Here is a 25758-nt window from a genome sequence, read left to right as displayed (position 1 = left end):
GCGCCAAGGCGGCCTGCAAAGTCCGCCTGCCCAGACTCACATCTGTGGAAGTGTGTGAATTATAGTGCTTCAAGAATGCATGCGGACTGGAGGAATTGAGGAATTCGCAAGCTTGCGGTCGTGCTTGCCGACGCCTGGTGCCTAGAGCCCTGAGACAGGGAGATAGGCTGACATCTAGCGCGGAAGGACTCCTGGATGGTGAAAAGAATCCACCAGGCTAACGTGGCCGATGAACACGGCTAAACCCTTCCTGTGACCGTCGGGAAGCCTACTTACCATCGAGAAGCCCAAGCAAAGTGTCCATCTTCGGAAGGACGCCGTCCTCGATACGTACCCACTTGGAGCACTCACTTCTTCCAGATTATGGAGAACCCATTCCGTTGTGTGGACTGGAGCCGAAAGAGATGAGAGGACGATGCCCCTGCAACAGTGGGAATACAAAACCACCTTGGCAACGAGGGAAGGGGATGGCTTGAGGGCAACGATGCATTGATGGTAATAAGGAAAAAAGACTGAAAGGAACAGAGTGGCAAGCTCTGAAGACTCATCAGGATGACAAGAACGCAGAGAAAAAAGGGGAGTGACGTTCCCTGATAGTAAAGTCTTTCTGGATCGAAAAAGGAGTCTACTGTAAGATCCCCAGGACCATTAAGGTCCCCCAGATCTAACGGTACGCGGTAGGGAAGAACTACAGGTGAAGGCTCCCTGCGAGAAGGTCCATATTTCCAGTTTTGACGAAATAAGACGGAGAAATACTAGTACCGCAAGCGAGAAAACCTGACATGGTCAGTGCGGGTCTCCCGGGATCACTGGGGGCCTTTTCTGCTTCCAAAAAGATCTCAAGACGTAGTGGAAGAGGAGTTATGGAAATTGGTACCGTGGAAGAAACGGAGCATGCACTGCGATGGACTTGGATCTTGAAGCCAAACCATGAACTGGAGTACATAGGCGTTCAGCTTGGACGCCATCCGACCTACATCTGGAGTACTCCAGGAAAGGCAGATGTGAAGGAAGACTTCCGAGTGAAGTTCCCACTCACTTGAGGAGAAAACCCTGACAGCTGAATATGTCAGCCACCCAGTGTTCTACTCCAGGGACATGTACTGTTGAGATCACCGAATGATAGATCTCGGCCCATCAGAGAGTGCGAGGTACCTCGGCCATGGCGCTTGACTGTGGGTACCTGCGAGATGATTGACGTATGGCACAGCCGTGGCATTATCCAAATTGAAGACGGATGGTTGACCCGCCTAAGGGCAGTGGACCTGCTGTAGGATTAGCCGTACTGTTCGCATCCCCAGAGAAATGATCGGGAGAAGAAGACGGGCATTGGTATCCCTAATAACCATTGGACCAGAAGAAGGCTCTGGATGAGGAAGGAGCTTAGAGACTACCTTTTGAAAGCCTGATTGACTTGCTGAAAATGAGCGGAGCAAAAGAAAACTACTTCCGTTTTCGTCTTATTGCTCAGAACCCTCCTAGCTAATTGAATGAACCGAGGGAATGAGTGATCAAGTGCACAAGCTCCGTGTTGAAGGGCCACGACCTTGACTCGAGAGAGAGAATTACCATCCTTCTTGTGCAGGATCATCGTCAAAGAGGATCTGCTGGGCTGGGAATGAGGAAAAAACTTGTCTAAGTTTAGCTGCTAGCCCAAGTGAGAGGGTATTGCAAGTGATATAGACGACTTAGCGTAGTCCTTGTAGAGCGGCTAGAAAGTCGACCGAGTAGGGCAGGACGACCATGTTTCTAGGGTGCAAGAAGCACATGACAACTGGTATGAGCGTTGCGACCACTGTGGTGCGGTAGCCAGGCTGAAGGGCAAGGTCGTGACTTGAAAATGCTGTTCGCGAATGGAAAGGAGAAGAGATAATTGTAGAGGGGAAAAAAGTAGGCATGTGAGGGTAAGAAAACCGAATGTCGATGGATGGCAGAAAACTCCACTTTTTTTTTTTTTTTTTTTGTTGAAGTAATGGCTGAGCGGAGGAACTGCATCTGAAAAAGGAGGGCCTTGTCAAAGGTTGTTAGAAGTTTGAGGTCCAGGAATGATCATACTTTTCATTTTCACCTTCGTGAAACCAAGATCTCTTAGATCTAGACTGTCCAGGACAATGCTTCTACTGCTGGATGGGTCTGTAGTAAAAATAAGATCCCTTGTTAGTCTCCCGCTCAGAAGATTTGATTTGAATTGAAGTAGATAAGGTCTCTGACCAGGAGACTATTGGTCAAGCAACATCATGTGGCGCTAAAGAAGGGTAGAGCGCTGAACCCGAAGCCACAAGACGGAACGAACCAGATTTGCTATCCGACCGTCTGTGGTTTTTGTTTTTTTTTTTTTTTAAATTGATGATACATCGGGCAGGGATACTGGTAGGTATACCACAAGAAATTCCACCCGGTTAGACTGCCAAGTGGCAGAATGCGGGGCTGCAACCAGCAGGCCTCTTGCCATCTTCGTGCAGAGTAGAAAATTAGGAACTTTCGATCCACCATTCTGTTAACAGGGACGTGGAGAGGAATCGTCCGCTTTCTTGCATCATCCCCTAAATTGATACAAAGGGGGGTGCTCGGACGCCAAAGATGTGTGCCTCTGTACATCCCCAGAGTTGAGGTCCCCGGGTGGACAGGGCAGGTTGTTTGGCATTAGGCCTGGATGCAGAAGAGGATACATGGAGGCGACACTGCATGTGTTCGTCTGTTGAAGATGTGGGGGGAATCGGTGCCCTTAAAAGGACCCGTCGCCCATAAAAATCAGACCAGGTATGGCAACCTACTTAGCGGCTTCTGTCCAGTGAATTGCTCGTCGATTTGTTGATGGTATAAATAGGAGAGTCCCTCCTTTTCTGAAGCTCTTGCAATCCAAGGCAATATGCGATCCATATTCAGCGTTGTTCTCAACAAATCATGGGGGAGAGATTAGGAAATGAAAACTTCCGTTTTGCAGACGCCTGTACGTTTTTCTAGAACACTTGCGGCCCCTGCTAGCGGACGCTCCCATGTAGGAGAGGGACCATGTATCTCGGTCCTGCGAGCACTCCGAGCCACAGAGGGTTCACGGAGGGATTCAATCTCTTGGTCCGAGAAAACCATGGGTTGCGGTTAGGGGTTGAGTGGCGAAGGCTCCAGAGCTCAGTTAGAGTGACCAGCTTCGGATTGATGATGTGCCCTTAAGACCAGTAAATACTGGTCATGCGCCTTTAAGACTAGGGAATACTGGTCGTGCGTCTTTAAGACCAGGGTATACTGGTCTTGTGCTTTTAGGAGGAGGGCATGCTGGTCATGTGCCTTTAAGAACCAGGACATACTTGTCATATGCTTTGAAGACCAGGGCATACTGGTTATGTGTCTTTAATTCCAGGGCATATTGAACACGTGCCTTTAAGACCAGGGCATACTGGTCATGTTCCTTTAAGACCAGGGCATACTGGTCATGTGTCTTTAAAACCAGGTCATACTGGTCTTGTGCCCTTAAGACCAGGGCATACTGGTCATGTGCCTTTAAAAACCAGGTCGTACTGGTCATGTGCCTTTAAGACCAGGGCATACTGGCCAAGTGCGTAAGACCAGGGCCTACTGGTCATGTGCCTTTAAGACCAGGGCATACTGGTCACGTGCCTTTAAGACCAGGACATACTGGTCATATGCCTTTAAGACCAGGTAATACTGGACATGTGCCCTTAAGACCAAGAAGTACTGGTCATGCGTCTTTAAGACCAGGGAATACTGGTTACGTGTTGTTAAGACCAGGAATACTGGTCATGCGCCTTTAAGACCAGGGAATACTGGTCACGTGCCTTTAAGACCAGGAATACTGGTCATGCGCCTTTAAGACCAGGGCATACTGGCCATGTGCGTAAGACCAGGGTATGCTGGCCATGCGCCTTTAAGACCAGGGAAAACTGGTCACGTGCCTTTAAGACCAGACAATACTAGACATGCGCCTTTAAGACCAGACAATACTGGACATGCTCCTTTAAGACCAGACAATACTGGACATGCGCCCTTAAGAACAGACAATATTGGACCTGCGCCTTTACGACCAGCCAATACTGGACATGCGCCTTTAAGAACAGAGAATACTGGACATGCGCCTTTAAGACCAGCCAAAACAGGACATGCGCCTTTAACCCCTTCACCCCCGGAGCTTTTTCCGTTTTTCCGTTTTCGTTTTTCGCTCCCCTCCTTCCCAGAGCCATAACTTTTTTATTTTTCTGTCAATTTGGCCATGTGAGGGCTTATTTTTTGCGGGACGAGTTGTACTTTTGAACGACATCATTGGTTTTACCATGTCGTGTACTAGAAAACGGGAAAAAAATTCCAAGTGCAGTGAAATTGCAAAAAAAGTGCAATCCCACACTTGTTTTTTGCTTGCCTATTTTGCTAGGTTCACTAAATGCTAAAACTGACCTGCCATTATGATTCTCCAGGTCAGTACGAGTTCATAGACACCTAACATGACTAGGTTCTTTTTTACCTAAGTGGTGAAAAAAAATTCCAAACTTTGCAAAAAAATAAATAAATAAAATTGCGCCATTTTCCGATACCCGTAGCGTCTCCATTTTTCGTGATCTGGGGTCGGGTGAGGGCTTATTTTTTGCGTGCCGAGCTGGCATTTTTAATGATAGCATTTCGGTGCAGATACGTTCTTTTGATCGCCCGTTATTGCATTTTAATGCAATGTCGTGGCGACAAAAAAAACGTAAATCTGGCGTTTCGATTTTTTTTTTCATTACGCCGTTTAGCGATCAGGTTAATGCTTTTTTTTTATTGATAGATCGGGCGATTCTGAACACGGCGATACCAAATATGTGTAGGTTGGGCTTTTTTTTTATTGATTTATTTTGATTGGGGCGAAAGGGGGGTGATTTAAACTTTTATATTTTTTTTATTTTTTTCACATTTTTTTTTACTTTTTTTTTTAACTTTTACCATGCTTCTATAGCCTCCATGGGAGGCTAGAAGCAGGCACAGCCCGATCGGCTCTGCTACATAACAGCGATCATCAGATCGCTGTTATGTAGCTAAAATGCAGGTGTGCTGTGAGCGCCGACCACAGGGGGGCGCTCACAGCCACCGGCGATCAGTAACCATAGAGGTCTCCAGGACCTCTATGGTTACAATGGAGGAGCATCGCCGACCCCCGATCATGTGACAGGGGTCGGCGATGCGCTCATATCCGGCCGCACGGCCGGATGCGGTAGTTAAATGCCGCTGTCTGAGTTTGACAGCGGCATTTAACTAGTTAATAGCGGCGGGTGATCGCGATTTCACCCGCCGCTATTGCGCGCACATGTCAGCTGTAAAAAACAGCTGACATGTCGCGACTTTGATGTGCGCTCACCGCCGGAGCGCACATCAAAGCGGGGGTCCCGACATGTGACGTACTATTACGTCACATGTCGGGAAGGGGTTAAGACCAGACAATACTGGACATGCGCCTTTAAGAACAGAGAATACTGGTCATGCGCCTTTAAGACCAGACAATACTGGACCTGCGCCTTTAAGAACAGACAATACTGGACATGCGCCTTTAAAACCAGACAATACTACATGTGCCTTTAAGAAGGGAGAATACATGCGCGTTTAATGCCTTGATGTAGAGTGGCTGTGCCCCCTTAATGCTAAAAATCGTTGCCTCAGTGTGAGCCGGCCGGGAGGACCAAGATGGCCACTGTGAGCTGCAGAGTAGATAAAATCTCGCAGAGAGCGAGAAGCGCCAACTCGGGGGGCGGAGCGACGGACACGATGCTGAATAGGCCCAAGCCGGGGCCTAAATTTCTGTAGCAGGCGGGCGACACCAGCGGGGCGTTTCAGGAGACTTCCGGGATGCGGCCTACACATCGGCCGAAGCCAGGGGCTAAATTTTTGTAGCCGGCCAGAGCGTTACCTCAGAGAGGTGGGCCACAGGAAAGTGGCTAAGGCTGCCTGCGCCTTTATGGATATCCCTCTGAAGATGGATCCACTCACCATCGTTGCGCGTCCCGGCATGGAGCCGCCGCGGATGTGGGTTTCAGCGCTGTTCTGTGCAGCGTGGACGGTGCAGGGATAAACCTCAATCCATCATCCGTTTGTTAGGGAGGAGGAGAGGAACCGTCCGCCTCCTTGTACCATCCGCTCTATAGTGGTGGTGCAGTGGGGGCTGCTCGGACGCCACACTGGATTGTGCCTCTGTACAGCCGAGGGTAAAACCTGGTGGGCAGGGCTGAATGTCCGGCAATAGGCCTGGCTGCAGAAGAGGATACTGGAGGTGACACTCCAGTGCTCGTCTGATAAGGGAGGGGGGAGATCGGTCCCATGAAAGGGCCCGTCGCCCCTAGAATCAGCTCAGGCAGTGGCTTCCCACGTCGCAGGAGAGGATACGGAGAGGTGAAACTCCCGTGCTCGCCTGTTGTTGGTTCGGGGGAGATCGGAACATGAAAGAATCCGTCGCCCCCTTCGTCCGGTAAAAGGTAAAAGTAAAAAGATTCTTTGGGTCTGAATAGCAGACCAGTCCGTGTGCCTCCTACGGACACTAAGCAAGAACTGGTTAGCTGGGAGCCAGCAGAGGGGTGTATACTGCAGGGGAGGAGCTAACTTTCTTTGTAATACTTAGTGTCAGCCTCCTGGTGGCAGCAGCATACACCCCATGGTCTGTGTCCCCCAATGAGGCGAAGGAGAAATATCGGATATCGCCGATACCGATACCCGATACCAATGCATATCAATGGGACACAAAATATCGGAATGGTTCACAGGGTCTGAAGGAGAGGAAACTCTCCTTCAGGCCCTGGGATCCATATTCATGTATAAAATAAAGAATAAAAATAAAAAATATGGATATACTCACCCCTCTGACGGCCCCGGCTCTCACCGGCCCAAGCGTCTGCCTCCGTTCCTAAGAATGCAGAGTGAAGGACCTTCGATGACATCGCGGCTTGTGATTGGTCGCGTGACCGCTCACGCGACCAATCACAAGCCGCGACGTCATCGAAGGTCCTTCACTCCCTGCATTCTTAGGAACGGAGTCACCGCTAAGAGCCAGGGGCCGCTGGAGGGGTGAGTATATCAATATTTTTTATTTTTATTATTTATTTTTTACATGAATATGGATCCCAGGGCTTGAAGGAGAGTCTCCTCTCCTCCAGACCCTGGGAACCATACGCACCGCACACTTCCAATTCCGATTTCCGATATCGCAAAAATATCGGAACTCGGTATCGGAATTCCGATACAGCAAATATCGTCCGATACCCAATATTTGCAGTATCGGAATGCTCAACACTAGTGTTGAGCATTCCGATACCGCAAGTATCGGGTATCGGCCGATACTTGCGGGTATCGGAATTCCGATACCGAGATCCGATACTTTTGTGGTATCGGGTTCGAAACAACATTAATGTAATAATGTGTAAAAGAGAGAATTAAAATAAAAAATATTGCTATACTCACCTCTCCGACGCAGCCTGGACCTCAGCGAGGGAACCGGCAGCGTTGTTTGCTTAAAATTTGCGCGTTTACTTCCTTACTTGCGCGCGTGTCCAGCCTCCCGTGACGTCACGGCTTGTGATTGGTCGCGTCACCCATGTGACCGCGACGCGACCAATCACAAGCCAGAACGTAATTTTAAAATCCTGAAGGACCTAAAATTACGTCACGGCTTGCTGTGATTGGTCGTGTCGCGGCCACATGGGCGGCACACGACCAATCACAAGCCGGGACTTCAAGTAAGGAAGTAAACGCGCGAATTTTAAACAAACAACGCTGCCGGTTCCCTCGCTGAGGTCCAGGCTGCGTCGGAGAGGTGAGTATAGCAATATTTTTTATTTTAATTCTTTCTTTTACACATTAATATGGATCCCAGGGCCTGAAGGAGAGTTTCCTCTCCTTCAGACCCTGGGAACCATCAGGGATACCGTCCGATACTTGAGTCCCATTGACTTGTATTGGTATCGGGTATCGGTATCGGATTGGATCCGATACTTTGCCGGTATCGGCCGATACTTTCCGATACCGATACTTTCAAGTATCGGACGGTATCGCTCAACACTACTCAACACTAGTCACAAAGTGTTACATTTTCCTGCAGCACCCCAACAGGTGGAATAAAGTATTACAGGGCATATTCAAAGTAATGATGAATGGGTTGTGTAAAGTTGACAGTGTCTCTGGAGAAGAACCACTTTTGTATTCATTCTTCACTCTGGCTAAGAGATGAGACTGCCGAACAAAGCTCAAAATTCTAAAACAAGGCATACAAACAACGAGGTCTGTAAAGTGGATAGCCCCTTTGTGTTTTGAAGCACTGCAGAATTGGATTGCTCCTAGATGTTAAAAAAAAAAAATGTCCGAGTCCACAGATATCGGTAGAACATCTAATATGTATGTCCGGGAAGAGATGGATCAGAACAGATGAATTTCAACAGAAACTTCAATTACGAGATAAGACGCTGCCAGGAAGTCTGGCAGCAGATTTAACAGAGTAGAAGAGAGCTTGAGGTGAGCTGTGTGCTCCTTACATAGGCTGAAAAAAGACCTAGGCCCATCAAGTTCAACCTTCCTCCCCCAATTTCATGGCTAAGCAAGAAACTATTTTTCTCATACAGCCATCAAATGTGTAAAGGGGCCTTTATAAAGACTGATGTCAAAGCACAAGTACCAGACAGTTACAGAAAAAAAATGAGAACACATCAGTGCCGTGCTGTGTGACGTCACCACTGTGCTCTGCTTTCACTTTACGGCCGGCACTGGCACAGTCAGTGCGGGAAGCAGACGGCGAGGGACCTGACGGACACCGTAATGTGAGTATGTACTGTTTGTTTTTTTACTTTTACAATGGTAACCAGGGTAAACATCGGGTTACTAAGCGCGGCCCTTCGCTTAGTAACCCGATGTTTACCCTGGTTACCCTGGGACTTCGGCATCGTTGGTCGCTGGAGAGCGGTCTGTGTGACAGCTCCCCAGCGACCACACAACGACTTACCAACAATCACGGCCAGGTCGTATCGCTGGTCGTGATCGTTGGTAAATCGTTTAGTGTGAAGGTACCTTAAGGCTGTGTACACACACTGCAGATTTTGTAGATAAACTTGAAGCAATCCTGATGCCAGCAAAGTGAATGAGAAACCTCAAGTGTCATGCAGATGTTAAGTATTTCTGACTTGCAGATAAAAATCTGCAGCAATGTCAATTCTCTGTGCATCTTTATAGGAAAAAATAAACGCAGCTGCAAAAGAGATGCAGAAATTTGACTCAACGTGTGCACATAGCCTTTATGCTGAGAATCATTTTAAAACTTAAATGTAATCAAATTATTACTTTCTGTCCATGACATTTTTGCTAATTTGTCTACCTATTTTGTGTCTGGTATAAATGCAAAAAAAAAAGTACACGTTGACCGATAGATAAAGCTGTTACATGACTGAGGGTTAATAAGAAAAAAAAAAAAGGGAAAGGAAAAAACAACAACTTACAAATGCGCCCTTCATCTCATTAAATACAATGCCCTTGAAGGTCAGAGGAGAAGACGGGTCAGTGGGATTTTTGTGCTCTAACCGCCATCCTTCTTGCCTGTATAAAATGACAAAACAAAATAAGTTATAACTATTCTAATTTAAAGGGCCACTGTCACCCCCTCCACCCGTTATAAACTAAAAGAGCCACCTTGTGCAGCAGTAATGCTGCAGTCTAACAAGGTGGCTTTTTTAGTTTTTGCTTCTGTTATTCCCTCAATAAAGCGTTTTATAATTTTCCCTAAATACCTGTCTTTGTACCTGGAGGCAGGTCTGAAGCCTCCTCTGTGAAGCGCCCAACTGCAGTCACTCTTCTCTTCTGGGGCGATGGTCGCCGCCCCCTGCGCGCTGTTCTTCTTAAATCCGGTGCCTGCGCTGTGCGTGCCTGCCTGGGGCAGGCGCAGTGTTCACTGGCCGTCATAGCAACTGATGCCGGGTGCCTGACTGCGCCTGTGCGGGCAGTGCGCCCACCCTGTTGCTGAATCCCCGCCCCGCACTGTTATGCATTATGCACAGTGCGGGGCTGGCATTCCTGGGCATGCGCACTGCGCTGTTCAGACGCTCCCCCGGTCCCCCGCCTTCCTCTTTGTGGCTGTTCCAAACGTCGGCAAGGAAACCTGTATATTCGGGCAACGCTGGAAGTGGGACCGGGGGAGCGTCTGAACAGCGCAGTGCGCATGCCCAGGAATGCCAGCCCCGCACTGTGCATAATGCATAACACAGTGCGGGGCGGGGATTCAGCAACAGGGTGGCCGCACTGCCCGCACAGGCGCAGTCAGGCACCCGGCATCAGTTGCTATGACGGCCAATGAACACTGCGCCTGCCCCAGGAAGGCACGCACAGCGCAAGCACCGGATTTAAGAAGAACAGCGCGCAGGGGGTGGCGACCATCGCCCAAGAAGAGATGAGTGATTCACAGAGGAGGCTTCGGACCTGCCTCCAGGTACAAAGATAGGTATTTAGGGAAAATTATAAAACGCTTTATTGAGGGAATAACAGAAGCAAAAACTAAAAGAGCCACCTTGTTAGACTGCAGCATTACTGCTGCACAAGGTGGTTCTTTTAGTTTATAACGGCTGGAGGGGGTGACAGTGGCCCTTTAAATGGGGCAGTTTCCTTTCAATTAGATTTCTCCCTTGGGTGGAGACTGCTATAAAACAAAAAAACAAACAAACAAAAAAAAAACTGGGCTCTACTCACCATTCCACCAGCGAGACTCTGCTGCTGCTCCCTATGTCAGGCGCTGGATGTGGGGCCAGTAAATGAGGCTTTTAGGCTATGCAGGAACGCCCCGATAGAACCGCTCTAAACTCATTGATTGGTTGCCGCATTGTTACAGTATTGTCAGCGCCGCAGAAAAAGCAAGAGACTAAATAGCAGCGGAGGCTCGCTGGTGGATTCGGGGAAGGAGAGAAGAGATTTTTTTTTTTTTTTTTTTAAATCTAGAATTTAATCAAAGTAGAACAACCCCTTTAACTATTATTAAATATTACACATGTCCTTTTATATATGGGTGTTACCAGAAGTCCAGCTCTCGCAGGCAAGGAAAAAACACAGCATCTAGATACACAGACAGCAGATTCTGGAAGTCCTTGGCATTTTGAGTTGAAAAGGGGTACATCGTGTAATCATATGCTGCAAATAGAAAAATGATAAGTGATTACTGACGGCAATCAGGGTATTGTGACATTGCATTTCACCATTTACTGTCTACACCAGTCCGCCCGTTACTGGGGGCTTGTGGCACCATTTCTACCGATACCGCCTGATGCATGAGGCTGCATTACTGACCGGTGTTACACAGACCTACGCCTCAGCCTCCTATGGGTCGCTCACGGTTACCTCTTAGTGCATCTTAGTGGAGACGCAATGGTTTTTCTGGTGGCGGATTTAAACAAAATCACAGAGTTTAAAAAAAAAAAAAAATTATGATACGCTATATAATGATGATATGACGCAATACAGAGGCTCGAGAGGAGGCACATCGAGTGCCCATGACTATTTAATGTCTACGGCGCCATTCACTTGTCCATGATTATTCAGAAGATGATCAGAATAATTGGTCCATATTTTTGTACTTGGGAGAAAAAAAAAAAAAAAAAATATTGGACATGTGAATGAGCCCTAAAGCTTTGTTCACAATTTCGCGTGAGTTCTACCAGCCGAAAGAAATGGATCCAGGACATGTGAATGAGCCCTAAAGCTTTGTTCACAATTTCGCGTGAGTTCTACCAGCCGAAAGAAATGGATCCATTTGTATTCTCAGCAGGAAGGAAAGGAGGGGTGCTGCAGCGATGAGGAAAGTTCACTCCACCAGTTAGATAAAAAGTAACTTATACCATGATTTAGGCATATGGCTGAAACACATTGGTTTCCTTACGTGTACCATCTAAACCGAGTCCCATACTGGTTGCAAACAAGTTTTTAATGGCTTAATTAGAAGTTACGGTACTTTTTATCTTACTGGTGGATTGAACTTTCCTCATCGCTCGAGTACCCTTCTTTCCTTCCTTCTTCATTAACCATGTGTTAGACTGGGACGGCTCCGTGCAGATGATGTTTGCAGACAAGGTGCAAGGCATTTTGGTGAGCTGACTTTTCCTTCATTCTCCCTCTACCTTTTTCTTGCATTTTTAATTACTCTTTTTTTTATATTCTACTTTTTTCTACTGAAGAGCTGTGATTGCTTCAAGCCCATAAGAGGACCCCTGACCGGTCAGGTTTTTATTCAACAAATCTGTGAGACCCAAATGCAAAACGGCAACAATTCAGAAGCTTTGTGAACGGCACCCGTATCACACGGACCCCATAGACATTAATTGCGGATTCTCAAAATCTTAATAAGACTCAAGGATCTCACTCTCAGATCCAAGATTTTAACGGATGCATGAATGCATCCATTCTACTTCATGCGTATGAGGGCTACCCGAAAAAAAACAACAAACAAAAAAAACCAAAAAAACACACAAACAACAGACTGCTCTTGGACATGGCACAGGGATGTGTGAATGCAGCCTAAGGCCGGTTTCACATTAGCGTTTGTATAAGCTGCGGACTTCCTCCGTGAAGCCCCGCCCCCGGCCACACCTCCACCTCTAGCTCCGCCTACTTCAGCATGCGGCCTGCGTGCCTATCTTTAACATTAGGTACGCAGGTCGTGCCGCTGTATGCGGATGCTTTCGCATGCCTCATTTTGACGATGCGGCGACGAGCGTAGGACGCAGCTTGTAGCAATTTATTTTTTTTCCCGCATCGTCAAAACGACGCATGCGGAAGCAACCGCATACTGTCGCACGACCTGCGTACCTAATGTTAAAGATAGGCACGCAGGTCGCATGCAGAAGTAGGCGGAGCTAGAGGCGGAGGTGCGGCCTAGGGCGGGGCTTCACGGAGGTAGTCCCAGCCCTCCGCAGCTCATGCAAACGCTAGCGTGAAACTAGCCTAAGAGTAAAGATTGCATCAAAGTGAAGACTATTTTCACAAAACTATTTCTTTAACATTCCCTTACGTGAATAAATGTGAGACATCTATATAGTGTAAGAAGGCATTTTCTGCTTCTATTTAAAGCTTAAACCCCAAATATAAAAAAGGAGATTTTTGTGTACTCACCGTAAAATCTTTCTCTTAGCCTCTAATTGGGGGACACAGGACCATGGGTGTTATGCTGCTGTCCACTAGGAGGCGACACTATGCATAATCTGAAAAAGATTAACTGTGGCTCCTCCTGTGCAGTATACACCCCTGGACGGCATCAGCTTTCTCCAGTTTTGTGCAAAAGCAGCAGGAGGAATGTAACATGAATAACATAATTATGCCTGTAAGAAGGCAACTATGTACGAGCTCAAGAAACAATATGAGAACTCAACAGTTACAACAGCCCGGAAAGGGCAACAGGGTGGGAGCTGTGTCCCCCAATTAGAGGCTAAGAGAAAGAGATTTTACGGTGAGTACACAAAAATCTCCTTTACTCTGTCGCCTCATTGGGGGACACAGGACCATGGGACGTCCTAAAGCAGTCCCTGGGTGGGAAGCAATGGACGAATATTGTGCAGACAGGCCCGTACACTTAGGGCACCGCCGCCTGCAGGACACATCTACCCAGGCTCGCGTCCGCTGAGGACTGGGTATGAACCCTGTAGTGTTTAGTAAACGTGTGTAAGCTAGTCCAAGTGGCCGCCTTACACACTTGTTGTGCCGAAGCCTGGTGCCGAATGGCCCAGGAGGCCCCTACCGCCCGTGTAGAGTGTGCCGTAATACCGGCTGGAAGAGGAGAATTCTTAAGGCGGTACGCCTCTTGTATGGTGGATCTGATCCACCTGGCAAGAGTAGCTTTGGAAGCTGGCATACCCTTGTGGCCGCCTTCCGGAAGGAGGAAAAGGGAATCAGACCTCCGGAAGGACGCAGTCCTAGACACGTATATACGCAAAGCCCTGACAAGGTCAAGCGTATGCAGAGCCTTCTCCACTCTATGAACCGGAACCGGACAAAGGGATGGTAGTGAAATTTCCTCATTGAGGTGGAAGTCGGACACAACCTTCGGAAGGAAGGATGGGACCGTACGAAGAACTACCTTGTCCTGGTGAAATGCCAGGAAAGGCCGTCTGCAGGAGAGTGCTGTCAGTTCAGACACCCTGCGTAGCGAGGTGATTGCCACCAGGAAAACCACCTTCTGGGAAAGAAGGCGGAGCGGGACCTCCTTAAGGGGTTCGAAGGGTGGTTCCTGCAATGCTGTCAGGACCAGGTTGAGGTCCCACGTTTCTAGTGGTCGTCTGTAGGGGGGAACCAATCGGGAAACCCCCTGAAGGAAAGTCCTTACTTGCGGCTTGGTAGCAATGCGCTTTTGGAATAGCACTGAGAGGGCTGACACCTGGCTCTTAAGCGAGCCCAATGACAACCTGGCCTCCAGACCCGATTGGAGAAAACCAAGTACTTTGGGTAGGGAATAAGGGAGTGGGATCTGGCCACGAGATTCGCACCAGGTAAAGAAAGCTTTCCAGGTACGGTAATAAATCTTGGCAGAGGCTGGTTTCCGTGCTCTGATCATGGTTCCAATGACATTTGTCGAGAGCCCTGCCTGGGTTAGAACCCAGGTCTCAAGGGCCACGCCGTCAAATTGAGAGCCCCCGAGTTCTGGTGGTAGAACGGCCCCTGTGATAGAAGATCGTGGCGGTCGGGGAGACGCCAGGGGGCGTCTGCTGTGAGTTGTACGATGTCGGCATACCATGTGCGTCTGGGCCAGTCCGGTGCAATGAGGATGGTTGGAACTCCCTCTTGTTTGATCTTCCTCACCACTCTGGATATCAGGGGGAGAGGTGGAAAAATATACAGAAGCTGGAACTGGGTCCAGTCCTGAACCAGAGCGTCTGCTCCGAGCGACCGCGGATCGTGTGTTCTGGCAATGAAGCTGGAGACCTTGGCATTGAAATGGGATGCCATTAGGTCCACATCCGGGGTCCCCCAGCGGAGACAGATCTGTTGAAAAATTTCGGGATGGAGAGACCACTCTCCCGAGTCTATTCCTTGTCGGCTGAGGAAGTCTGCTTCCCAGTTGTCCACACCCGGAATGTGGACCGCCGAAAGAACCGACCCCGTATCCTCCGCCCAGCGGAGGATATGTGACACTTCCCGCATCGCCTGGTTACTGCGGGTCCCCCCTTGATTCACATATGCCACAGCCGTGGCATTGTCTGACTGTATCCTGATGTGAGAGGCTGCCAGTAAGTGATGGAAGGCCCTCAATGCCAGAAGGATGGCACGAATTTCCAGGATGTTGATGGGCATGGTCGCTTCCGCTGGGGACCACTTGCCCTGTGCCCTGTGGTGTAGGTGCACTGCACCCCAACCCGTCAGACTCGCGTCGGTGGTCAGAACCTTCCATTGACCTGAGAGAAAGGATTTCCCCTTTGCTAGCGAGGTTGGCTTGAGCCACCAGTGCGGGGACCTCCTGGTTGACGACGTTAGCTGGAACTCCCTATCGAGAGAGAAGGGATTCCTGTCCCAGGACTTGAGAATGGCTAGTTGGAGAGGTCTGAGGTGAAACTGGGCAAATGGGACGGCTTCTATTGCTGCTGCCATCTTGCCGAGGACTCATGGCAAAACGGAGAGATCGAGGGGGTTTGCGGAGGAGGGTGCGAACTGCTAGTCGGAGGGCCAGTGCCTTGTCCTTGGGAAGAAGCACTAGACCCCTGGATGTGTTGAATAACATTCCCAGGAAGGTCAGGGACTGACTCGGGGTTGGTGATGACTTTTGTAGGTTGATTAACCAGCCCATGCGACTGAGAGTATCGGTTGTGATTGAGACGCTGAGCTCGCAGTCCTTGAAGGTGGGAGCCTTGATGAGTAGATCGTCCAGGTATGGAACGACTACTATGCCTTTGGAATGCAGGACGTCCATGGTTGCTGCCATGACCTTGGTGAACACTCTGGGAGCCGTGGCGAGTCCAAAGGGGAGAGCCACGAATTGGTAGTGGTCCTGGCCTATTGCGAACCTGAGAAACCTCTGATGGGCAGGTGCAATGGGTATATGCAGGTATGCGTCTTGTATGTCTATGGAGGCGAGATATTCTCCCTTCTCCATGGACGCAATGATGGACCGAAGGGACTCCATGCGGAAGTGACGGACCCCGTACATATTTGTTGAGCTGTTTTAGGTCTAGTATGGGCCGTACGCTGCCTCCTTTCTTGGGAACTACGAACAGATTGGAGTACTATGACTCCTGATTGATAAAGCGAGGAGACCGCTTGGTGGTAGGCTCGAGCCTTGGCTGGCGGTTTTGGGGGGACAGAGAGGAAGAACCGGTCCGGTGGGTTGGAGGTGAAGTCTATTTTGTATCCGGAAGACACTAGTTCCATGATCCACCTGTCTTCTGTAATAGGCAGCCAGACTTGATGAAAGAGCAAAAGTCGGCCGCCTACTGGTGTGGTGTCTTCCGGAGTCCGTGAGTCATGAGGAAGAGAAAGTCTGAGATTTTCCTCCTCTGGGCTTAGACTGGCCTGCTTTTGACTGCCAGGTCTTGTCCGACCTTTGCGTCGATCGCGAGTTGTCCCTGCGTGGGGAACGGTTACGATTTTGCACTGGACGTGAGACGGACCAGCCGGAGGAATTCCGAAAGGATCGGAATCGAGTTTGGTTACGCTTCTCGTAAGTGCGTTTAGGTTTCAGTTGGGGAAGAGAAGTACTCTTACCCCCTGTGGCGTTGGATATCATAGTATCCAACTGTTCACCGAAAAGTCTCCCACTGAGGTAGGGGAGGTGCATGAGGGACTTCTTTGAGGCTGCGTCCGCTTTCCATTCCCGCAGCCAGAGGATACGCCGAATCGTGATGGCGTTTGATGCTATCCCCGCGACTCCCTTTGCTGAATCCAGAGCTGCATGGAGCATGTAATCTGCTACAACTGCAATTTGAACCGCTTGGTCTGACAGTTCAGGAGCGGATGCTTGGAAGGCTTGTAAATTCTTTGCCCAGGCCAGGATGGCCTTGGCAGCCCAAACTGAGGCGAACGCGGGAGCCAGGGATGCCCCTGCTGCCTCGAAAATTGAACGAGCCATGCGTTCTACCTGCCGGTCTGCTGCGTCCCTGAGGGTTGAGCTATCTGGCAGTGAAAGGAGGGTCTGTGCTGCTAGCCTGGAGACTGGGGGACCCACTTCAGGTGGATCTGTCCATTCCTTGGTGTCCTTCTGTGGGAAGGGGTACCTCGCCTCCAGATATTTGCGATTAGCGAATTTTTTCTCAGGCTGTGAGAGCTGTTTTTTAAGGATTGCCTTAAACTCTGGGTGGTTAGAGAAAACCTTAGGCGGCTTCAGAGGTCCTTCAAAGGAAATCTTATGTTCTGGGGCCTCTGGTGGCGGATCAGAAATGTCCAGCACCCGATGGATGGACAATATTATGTCCTCAACTAGCGCTGTATTGCTAGGAGGGATTGGGATCAGGGACCCCTCCGTTTCTCTGTCCGAGTCAGAGTCGCAGATGCCTTCCGAATCCTGTGTATCACTGAGGCGTCCCCTGCTGGGTGGGCTGGGGAGGAGGCCTTCTCTGGTTGGGGATTGCGGAGATCTGCATTGTCTGTCCCTGGAATGGGACGGTCTAGATGACCTGGAGCTACGGTGTCTCTCCCTAGAGGGGGATGACCGTGTGCTATGGGATGACGCAGATGGACTTGATCTATGGATCCGCTTGCGTCCTGACCTAGACGTGGATGTGCCAGGGTCATCTTGTTCCTGAGTCAAGCTCTCCCTTTGCTGGGTAACGGTCATAGCCGGGGCATGACCCTGCAGAGCCTGAAGCAATGTGGAAGTTAGGTTATCTATAGACTGCGTCATAGATTGCGATATCTGAGTGGCCCACTCCGGCGTGGCATTAGACACTGAGGCATTGGCAGGGGCTTCTTGAGGCTGTGACACATTAGTTTGTATACAGTTCTGACAATGCGGGTACGTGCTACTACTGGGGAGACCGGTCCCGCAGGCTGTGCAGAATGCATAATAGCAGTTCTGCCTGGTTCTCTTGGACCTTGAGCCCTGCATAGTGCACAAAGTGCAGAGGTGCTGCCAGCAGATGGACCTTACAGGGGTAGAGAACCTACAGGGGAGCCTTATAGGTAATATGGATTCACAGCTGAGTAAAAAGAACCCAGCTGTGATCTTACCCCACCAGTGTGCCCCTAGGTCCAGCGCCGAAGATCCACAGTCCTGTGCCCCCCGGAGACTGGCTGCCTGGTCCTGGTCCAGCAGACCGGGAGATGCAGGGTTAATCTGCAGCCGAAAATGGCTGCAGAGACAGAGAAGAGAGGAGGAGAAGGGGGCGGAGAGCTGTAAAAAGGCGGCAAGGCTGTGTAAAAACGCGCCCTGTCTGTCTCGATCCGCCCCCTGTATGACACGGTAGAGTGTCATATTTGTCATCCGGGGGCGGGCCGGGGGGTGGAGAGGAGGCTGTGGCTTCAGCTAGGCCGAAGCCGGGGCCTAAAGTAGATGCCTGAGGCCCAGAAGGGCTCCAGGCCGGCGCGAAAGTCTGGGAGGGGGTCGTATCTGAACCGGACCCCTCCGGATTTAAAGGCAGGATAGCGGTGGGGCTGTAAGCGAGAGGGGAGCCCTGTGAGGGGTCCCCCTGAGGCAGTATAGAGCTGGTGCTGCCGCAGAGACAGGGACGCAGGGAGCCCTGTGTCTGTATGTGCCATGCCTGCCTGCACTCCCCCCGGCCCCAACAGAAGCCCGCAGCTGGGCTGGGGTCCCTGGATGCAGGCGCAGTGTGCTGGCCCATTGCTGGGAGCTGTAGGATGCTGCCTGTACAGGCCCTACCTGAGGTGTCTCAACCTAATACCCCCAGAGGGGGATAGGGAGGGTGCTTGTCACCTTCGGGGGGCCTTTATCCTCGCCTCGACCTCAACCCAGAAACCAAAAGGAATTGGGGAAGGAGGGGGGGTCTCGACTTCGAACCAGCACCCGAGGGGCTGGGGAAGGAGCAACATGGGGAATAGCCATCTCAACTTCAACTGGGCACCCCGTAATAGGGGGCCGAGGAAGGAGCCATGCCGGGAGTCTCACAGGAGACCCTCTTTTCTTCATCTGTAATCCCATCGGAAAACGGAGTAAAAATCTTTAGGTGTGCCTCCTTTGCGACACTAAGCAAAAACTGGAGAAGGCTGATGCCGTCCAGGGGTGTATACTGCACAGGAGGAGCCACAGTTAATCTTTTTCAGATTATGCATAGTGTCGCCTCCTAGTGGACAGCAGCATAACACCCATGGTCCTGTGTCCCCCAATGAGGCGACAGAGTAATTATAAATAAATGAAAAGTTGTAAACTTTTTTATTCACAGGGTCTGATTCATCATAGATTTTTATTTCTAAAAAATAGCTATAATGGTGACATTTATTTGTGCATTATTGTTTAATATGCACCTTTTTTACATTAACTTCCCAATGTTTTGTATTTTTTTCTGGTCACCACTATGGATAAGCATTTCAATAACCTAGATGTTTAAAGGGAATCAGTCAGCAGGTTTTTTTTGATTGAGAGCAGCGTGATGTAGGGGCAGAGGTCCGATTCCAGCAACCTGTCCTGGGCTACTTGTTGTAGTTTTGATATCAGGTTTCTCTGCTGCAGATCTAGAAGTTCTCTGAACGCTCTGCACGACCACTAATTGGCAGCTTTCTGCCTATGCATAGTGTACACAGAAAACAGCCAATCAGTTGTTCGGATAGGGTTACACAGAGCAGAATGACTATATGGCACAAGACGACTAATCCTGTAGTGATAATCTCCTGCTAATAAAATACTATTAAAATATAATGAAACAACAACACACAGTCCAGTAAGTGATACATCGCTGGAATTAGATTCTCAAACCCTATATCATGCTGCTCTCAGATTACATAGCAACCTACTGACCGTTTCCTTTAAGGCCATATCATCATTTGTGGCTTTTTAAAATGTCAGTACATTTTAGCATAATTGTAATCCAGTATCGTAGAGTACAAAATCTAAATTTTTTTCCCCTAGTTGGACGACCAATGTATGACATTTTAAAGCTTATTGAAAGTATTGTGAAACTTTTTACTTTAAAAGGGCGCAAATAAGCAAAAGGACCAAAACAAATATGAATCTTTCAATTACAAGAAGAGATTTCACATATTGTGCTCCAATAGTAATACAGGAATACATGCAAGTATGTCTGCAATGGAGCTGTTCAGTGCAAAATGGAAAAGAGAAGACACTAAAAATAAAAGAAAATTTCACACATTGAACGCGGTACGGGTAGAGGGTTTAATCATTGTGAGAAGGTGAAATGATCTTACCTGTGAACGCATTCATAAATGTTGACAAGGATCGATTTAACATCTTGAAGAAAGGGTCTCTACAGGGAAACTTCTGGGAGCCGCATAAAACTGTATGTTCCAGGATATGTGGGACGCCGGTGCTGTCCATAGGAGTCGTCCGGAACTGTACACTAAGAAATAGAGAGACACTGATGGAAGTGGATGGAAAACGTCCTAAATAATTCCTCTCTGGCTCCCAAATGTCCACATCATAGTTTGACAAATGCTCTTTCATACTCATTGTGCGACATCTCCCGAAATCAAATAATGGAGATTTCACTTGTGTTTGACCTAAAAACGTGTGACTAGTGTTTTATCAGTCTGTGACAGCCCCCTCCTGACACAAGTGGCAGCATTACACTACAGAGGTACTAGAGGCATGAGGCAAGATAAGGGATCATACAGAGACCCTATAACTTGAAGGAAAGCCATCTTCATTTTGACTAGATAGGGCTCGACCCCATGTTATCCTAAGGGTCTGTGCACACATCCAATTTTTTTCCTAAGACTGGGTCAGTCAAAGGAAAAAAAAATAAATAAAAGAAAGTCAGCATTCACAAGCAAAAACTGAGTTGCCTGGTGCCTGTCGGAGGGTGTATACTGCCGGGGAAGAGCTACTTCTTTATTTGCATAGTGTCAGCCTCCTAGTGACAGCAGCATACACCCATGGTTACCTGTGTCCCCCAATGAAGCGAGAAAGAAATTATATGACACTCGCCCATTCATGTCTATGGGACTTCTTGAATGTGGTTTTTAGCACCTTAAGGGATGCAGTTTTTAGAATGGTGTCACTTTTGGGTATTTTCAGCCATATAGACCCCTCAAACTGAATTCAAATGTAAGGTGGTCCCTAAAAAAATGGTTTTGTAAATTTTGTTGAAAAAATTAGAAATCGCTGGTCAACTTTTAACCCTTATAACTTAAAACATTTGTTTCCAAAATTGTGCTAACGTAAAGTAGACATAGGGGTAATGTTATTTACTAACTATATTGTGTCACATACCTCTCTGGTTTAATAGAATAAAAAAATCAAGATAAATAATAAATCAAAATAAATGAGATTATATATATATATATATATATATATATATATATATATATATATATATATATATATATATATATATATATATATATATATATATACACACACACACACTCAAAAGAAGGAAATGCAGCACAAAGTAATTGAAAAAAAGTGGACTTTAATGCCTGAACGGCGTGGCAACGTTTCGGATGTGTTATCCTTTGTGCTTGACAAAGGATAACACATCCGAAACGTTGCCACTTTTTCTCAATTATTTTGTGCTGCATTTCCTTTTTTTGAGTTTATTACTTTTTGACCATTGGATTGCTGGTTAGAAGAGCTCTGCATGCCTTGTAAGGTAGTAATTTGATGCTGTTCCAATTTTTTCACTATATATATATATATATATATATATATATATATATATATATATATATATATATATATATATATATATATATATATATATATATACACACACACACAGTGGGGCAAAAAAGTATTTAGTCAGTCAGCAATAGTGCAAGTTCCACCACTTAAAAAGATGAGAGGCGTCTGTAATTTACATCATAGGTAGACCTCAACTATGGGAGACAAACTGAGAAAAAAATATTCAGAAAATCACATTGTCTGTTTTTTTATCATTTTATTTGCATATTATGGTGGAAAATAAGTATTTGGTCAGAAACAAAATTTCATCTCAATACTTTGTAATATATCCTTTGTTGGCAATGACAGAGGTCAAACGTTTTCTGTAAGTCTTCACAAGGTTGCCACACACTGTTGTTGGTATGTTGGCCCATTCCTCCATGCAGATCTCCTCTAGAGCAGTGATGTTTTTGGCTTTTCGCTTGGCAACACGGACTTTCAACTCCCTCCAAAGGTTTTCTATAGGGTTGAGATCTGGAGACTGGCTAGGACACTCCAGGACCTTCAAATGCTTCTTACGAAGCCACTCCTTCGTTGCCCTGGCGGTGTGCTTTGGATCATTGTCATGTTGAAAGACCCAGCCACGTTTCATCTTCAATGCCCTTGCTGATGGAAGGAGGTTTGCACTCAAAATCTCACGATACATGGCCCCATTCATTCTTTCATGTACCCGGATCAGTCGTCCAGGCCCCTTTGCAGAGAAACAGCCCCAAAGCATGATGTTTCCACCACCATGCTTTACAGTAGGTATGGTGTTTGATGGATGCAACTCAGTATTCTTTTTCCTCCAAACACGACAAGTTGTGTTTCTACCAAACAGTTCCAGTTTGGTTTCATCAGACCATAGGACATTCTCCCAAAACTCCTCTGGATCATCCAAATGCTCTCTAGCAAACTTCAGGCGGGCCCGGACATGTACTGGCTTAAGCAGTGGGACACGTCTGGCAATGCAGGATCTGAGTCCATGGTGGCGTAGTGTGTTACTTATGGTAGGCCTTGTTACATTGGTCCCAGCTCTCTGCAGTTCATTCACTAGGTCCCCCCGCGTGGTTCTGGGATTTTTGCTCACCGTTCTTGTGATCATTCTGACCCCACGGGGTGGGATTTTGCGTGGAGCCCCAGATCGAGGGAGATTATCAGTGGTCTTGAATGTCTTCCATTTTCTAATTATTGCTCCCACTGTTGATTTCTTCACTCCAAGCTGGTTGGCTATTGCAGATTCAGTCTTCCCAGCCTGGTGCAAGGCTACAATTTTGTTTCTGGTGTCCTTTGACAGCTCTTTGGTCTTCACCATAGTGGAGTTTGGAGTCAGACTGTTTGAGGGTCTGCACAGGTGTCTTTTTATACTGATAACAAGTTTAAACAGGTGCCATTACTACAGGTAATGAGTGGAGGAAAGAAGAGACTCTTAAAGAAGAAGTTACAGGTCTGTGAGAGCCAGAAATCTTGATTGTTTGTTTCTGACCAAATACTTATTTTCCACCATAATATGCAAATAAAATGATAAAAAAACAGACAATGTGATTTTCTGGATTTTTTTTTCTCAGTTTGTCTCCCATAGTTGGGGTCTACCTATGATGTAAATTACAGACGCCTCTCATCTTTTTAAGTGGTGGAACTTGCACTATTGCTGACTGACTAAATACTTTTTTGCCCCACTGTATGTATGTATATATATATATATATATATATATATATATATATATATATATATATATATATATATATATATATATATATATATATATATATTTTATAGCTGCATTGCATGCAAGTTTATGCTACATAAAAAAGAAAGCACAGTGGGCACGAGGTTTCTTTAAATCCCATTGACTTCACTGGGACTGAGGCCATGTGTGGGCTCATACTGTATATCGGGGAGGCCATGTTTGTGGGCTCATACTGAATATCGGGGAGGCCATGTGTGGGCTCATACTGAATATCGGGGAGGCCATGTGTGGGCTCATACTGAATATCGGGGAGGCCATGTGTGGGCTCATACTGAACATCGGGGAGGCCATGTTTGTGGGCTCATACTGTATATCGGGGAGGCCATGTGTGTGGGCTCATACTGAATATCGGGGAGGCCATGTGTGGGCTCATACTGAATATCGGGGAGGCCATGTGTGGGCTCATACTGAACATCGGGGAGGCTGTGTCTGGGCTCACTATAATTCAGCATACTCAATACAAGAAAGTGATACAACATTAATATGGAATAATAATTAATTTTAATATTGAGCAGCATTATGGTTCGTCCCTCCACAACAGTCATGGTCTCATGTGGACCTTCAGGAAAATTAACTGCCCATCCCAGCTCTAAGGAATCCATAGCCTCTCAAAGAATATGTGGCCTTGTCACTGTAGGACAGCAGTAAATATTTCGGGGAAGTGTCACCACGTGATTAACAAGTGGTGGCAATGTGTTGTGTATCCGGGGTGTGTGGACTGTGTTGGGGTGCGATTTATCCTCAATTTGAAGCTACAACAGAGGTTGAATGCAAGATTGAGCGAGAAGAGATAAATTAACCCATTTTAGTCACACACCACGTCATGTGCTGAGTGACAATTCTCTTTAAAGAATAGCCATCATTTTTCTTTTTTTTAAATGATAGGTAGTACATAAGTGCACAAGATCGGTGGCAGTCCTCCCCCCACTGCCTACTAAAAAAAAGCCGCTCTGCAGTGCACTGCTCAGCAGGCAAAAGAGCTGATCTTCTGCTTGGGGAACATTGCACTCAACATAATATGGACATAAATGTGCTTTATGCACATGAAGTATCAACAGTGGGACGCAGCATTACCTGAATAAGTTATTGGTGTCTTCTCTTGCAAGATGCAAATATTTGGCCCCGGTGCCCTCATGGTTCAGCGTTACTGCAGTTAAAAACATGTCAGGGACAGGAGTGACCTGTAGTCAAATAAAAAAATATACATATTGTATTAAATACACAGGAGCTTTCCATAGATTTACACTATGTATAATACCAGTCCTTTCTGATTACATTATTTAAGCAGAATGCATTGGGATACATTAGCTATTCCCCATCAGGGGGTCTCTGTCTTTCCGTCAAACATTTTTTACAGCATGACGACGCCATACCTCCTTCACTGTGAATCCATGGATACGGTCGCCTGGCTTATACTGTAACGCTCGTTCGCTCGCTGAGGTTGTTTGCCATCTCCATGGATTCTTGAAAAGTGCACTAAGGAAAAAGATAAGAGAAAACGAAAAAAAAATATATTAGTATCTGCTGTTTGTGTCTCTCTATGATTGGAGTCTAAGAGAGCAACGTTTCGCCTTATGGACAGAGTGCATGCCAGGGTAAGGAGACTTATATGCCATGCAATGCTCCTCTGAGAAATTAAATATGCAAATTGTCAGGCATGTCTGTTTCCATAAGGAGAAATGAAACATTACACCTCAGGTTTTTATCCTAAGTCATGTGGGAAACCTTGTTAAAGGATGTTAAAGGATGCATTCTGATTTCTCGGGTTGCTACTTCCAATATGTGGCACTAGACTTCAAGTCCTCTTCTGCTCTGAAAACACGATTTGCCTATGTCTATTTATGACTGGTACACAGAGCAAGGCATCATGTGGCCAGGTCTTGGCGCTTTTAGCTCGGAGATGTCATTGACGGTACAGCCGTGAGATACACATCACTAGGTCTCACACATTTCACAACTGGCAAAATCGTTCTGACATGTTGAATTTCAATATCTCCAATCCTTTATTTTTTCATTTTCCCCACCGAGTATGTATGTATGGGAAGAATAGTTGCTAAATCTTGTGGTAGAGGGGCTCTCTCGGCTGCACACGGAGGTTGACACGGGTACACTGCGGCTTTAAGAACTTCCTTTGGTTTATTGTAGGCAGCATAAAACACAAGGTGCAGTAAAGAAAATACAGCCCTCTGGGCAAAACAGGAAAACAAAACCAAAATAGTGGTAGAACAAACAGTCCTACTGTTAGCAGCGTTGAGGTTCACAAGTCCA

At 47.3% G+C, this 25758-nt stretch overlaps 1 protein-coding gene across 1 annotated transcript in view; it reads right to left on the bottom strand.

Moving 5' to 3' along the window:
* The window catches only part of PITRM1 (pitrilysin metallopeptidase 1), an 83355-nt gene that overhangs the window by 48151 nt on the left and 9446 nt on the right, over positions 1 to 25758 (bottom strand). The window contains exons 2-6 of the mRNA XM_077268536.1: positions 24864 to 24966; positions 24565 to 24671; positions 20284 to 20435; positions 11010 to 11124; positions 9450 to 9546 (exon numbers count right to left, since the gene is read on the bottom strand). Of these exons, the coding sequence (XP_077124651.1) occupies positions 9450 to 9546; positions 11010 to 11124; positions 20284 to 20435; positions 24565 to 24671; positions 24864 to 24966 (574 nt within the window). The remainder of the gene's footprint in view (positions 1 to 9449; positions 9547 to 11009; positions 11125 to 20283; positions 20436 to 24564; positions 24672 to 24863; positions 24967 to 25758) is intronic.

This window comes from Ranitomeya variabilis, chromosome 6, assembly GCF_051348905.1.
Source record: "Ranitomeya variabilis isolate aRanVar5 chromosome 6, aRanVar5.hap1, whole genome shotgun sequence".
Classification (NCBI taxonomy): Eukaryota; Metazoa; Chordata; class Amphibia; order Anura; family Dendrobatidae; genus Ranitomeya; species Ranitomeya variabilis.
The sequence above is the reverse complement of the archived record's forward strand: the minus strand, read 5'-3'. Positions and strand labels throughout refer to the sequence as shown.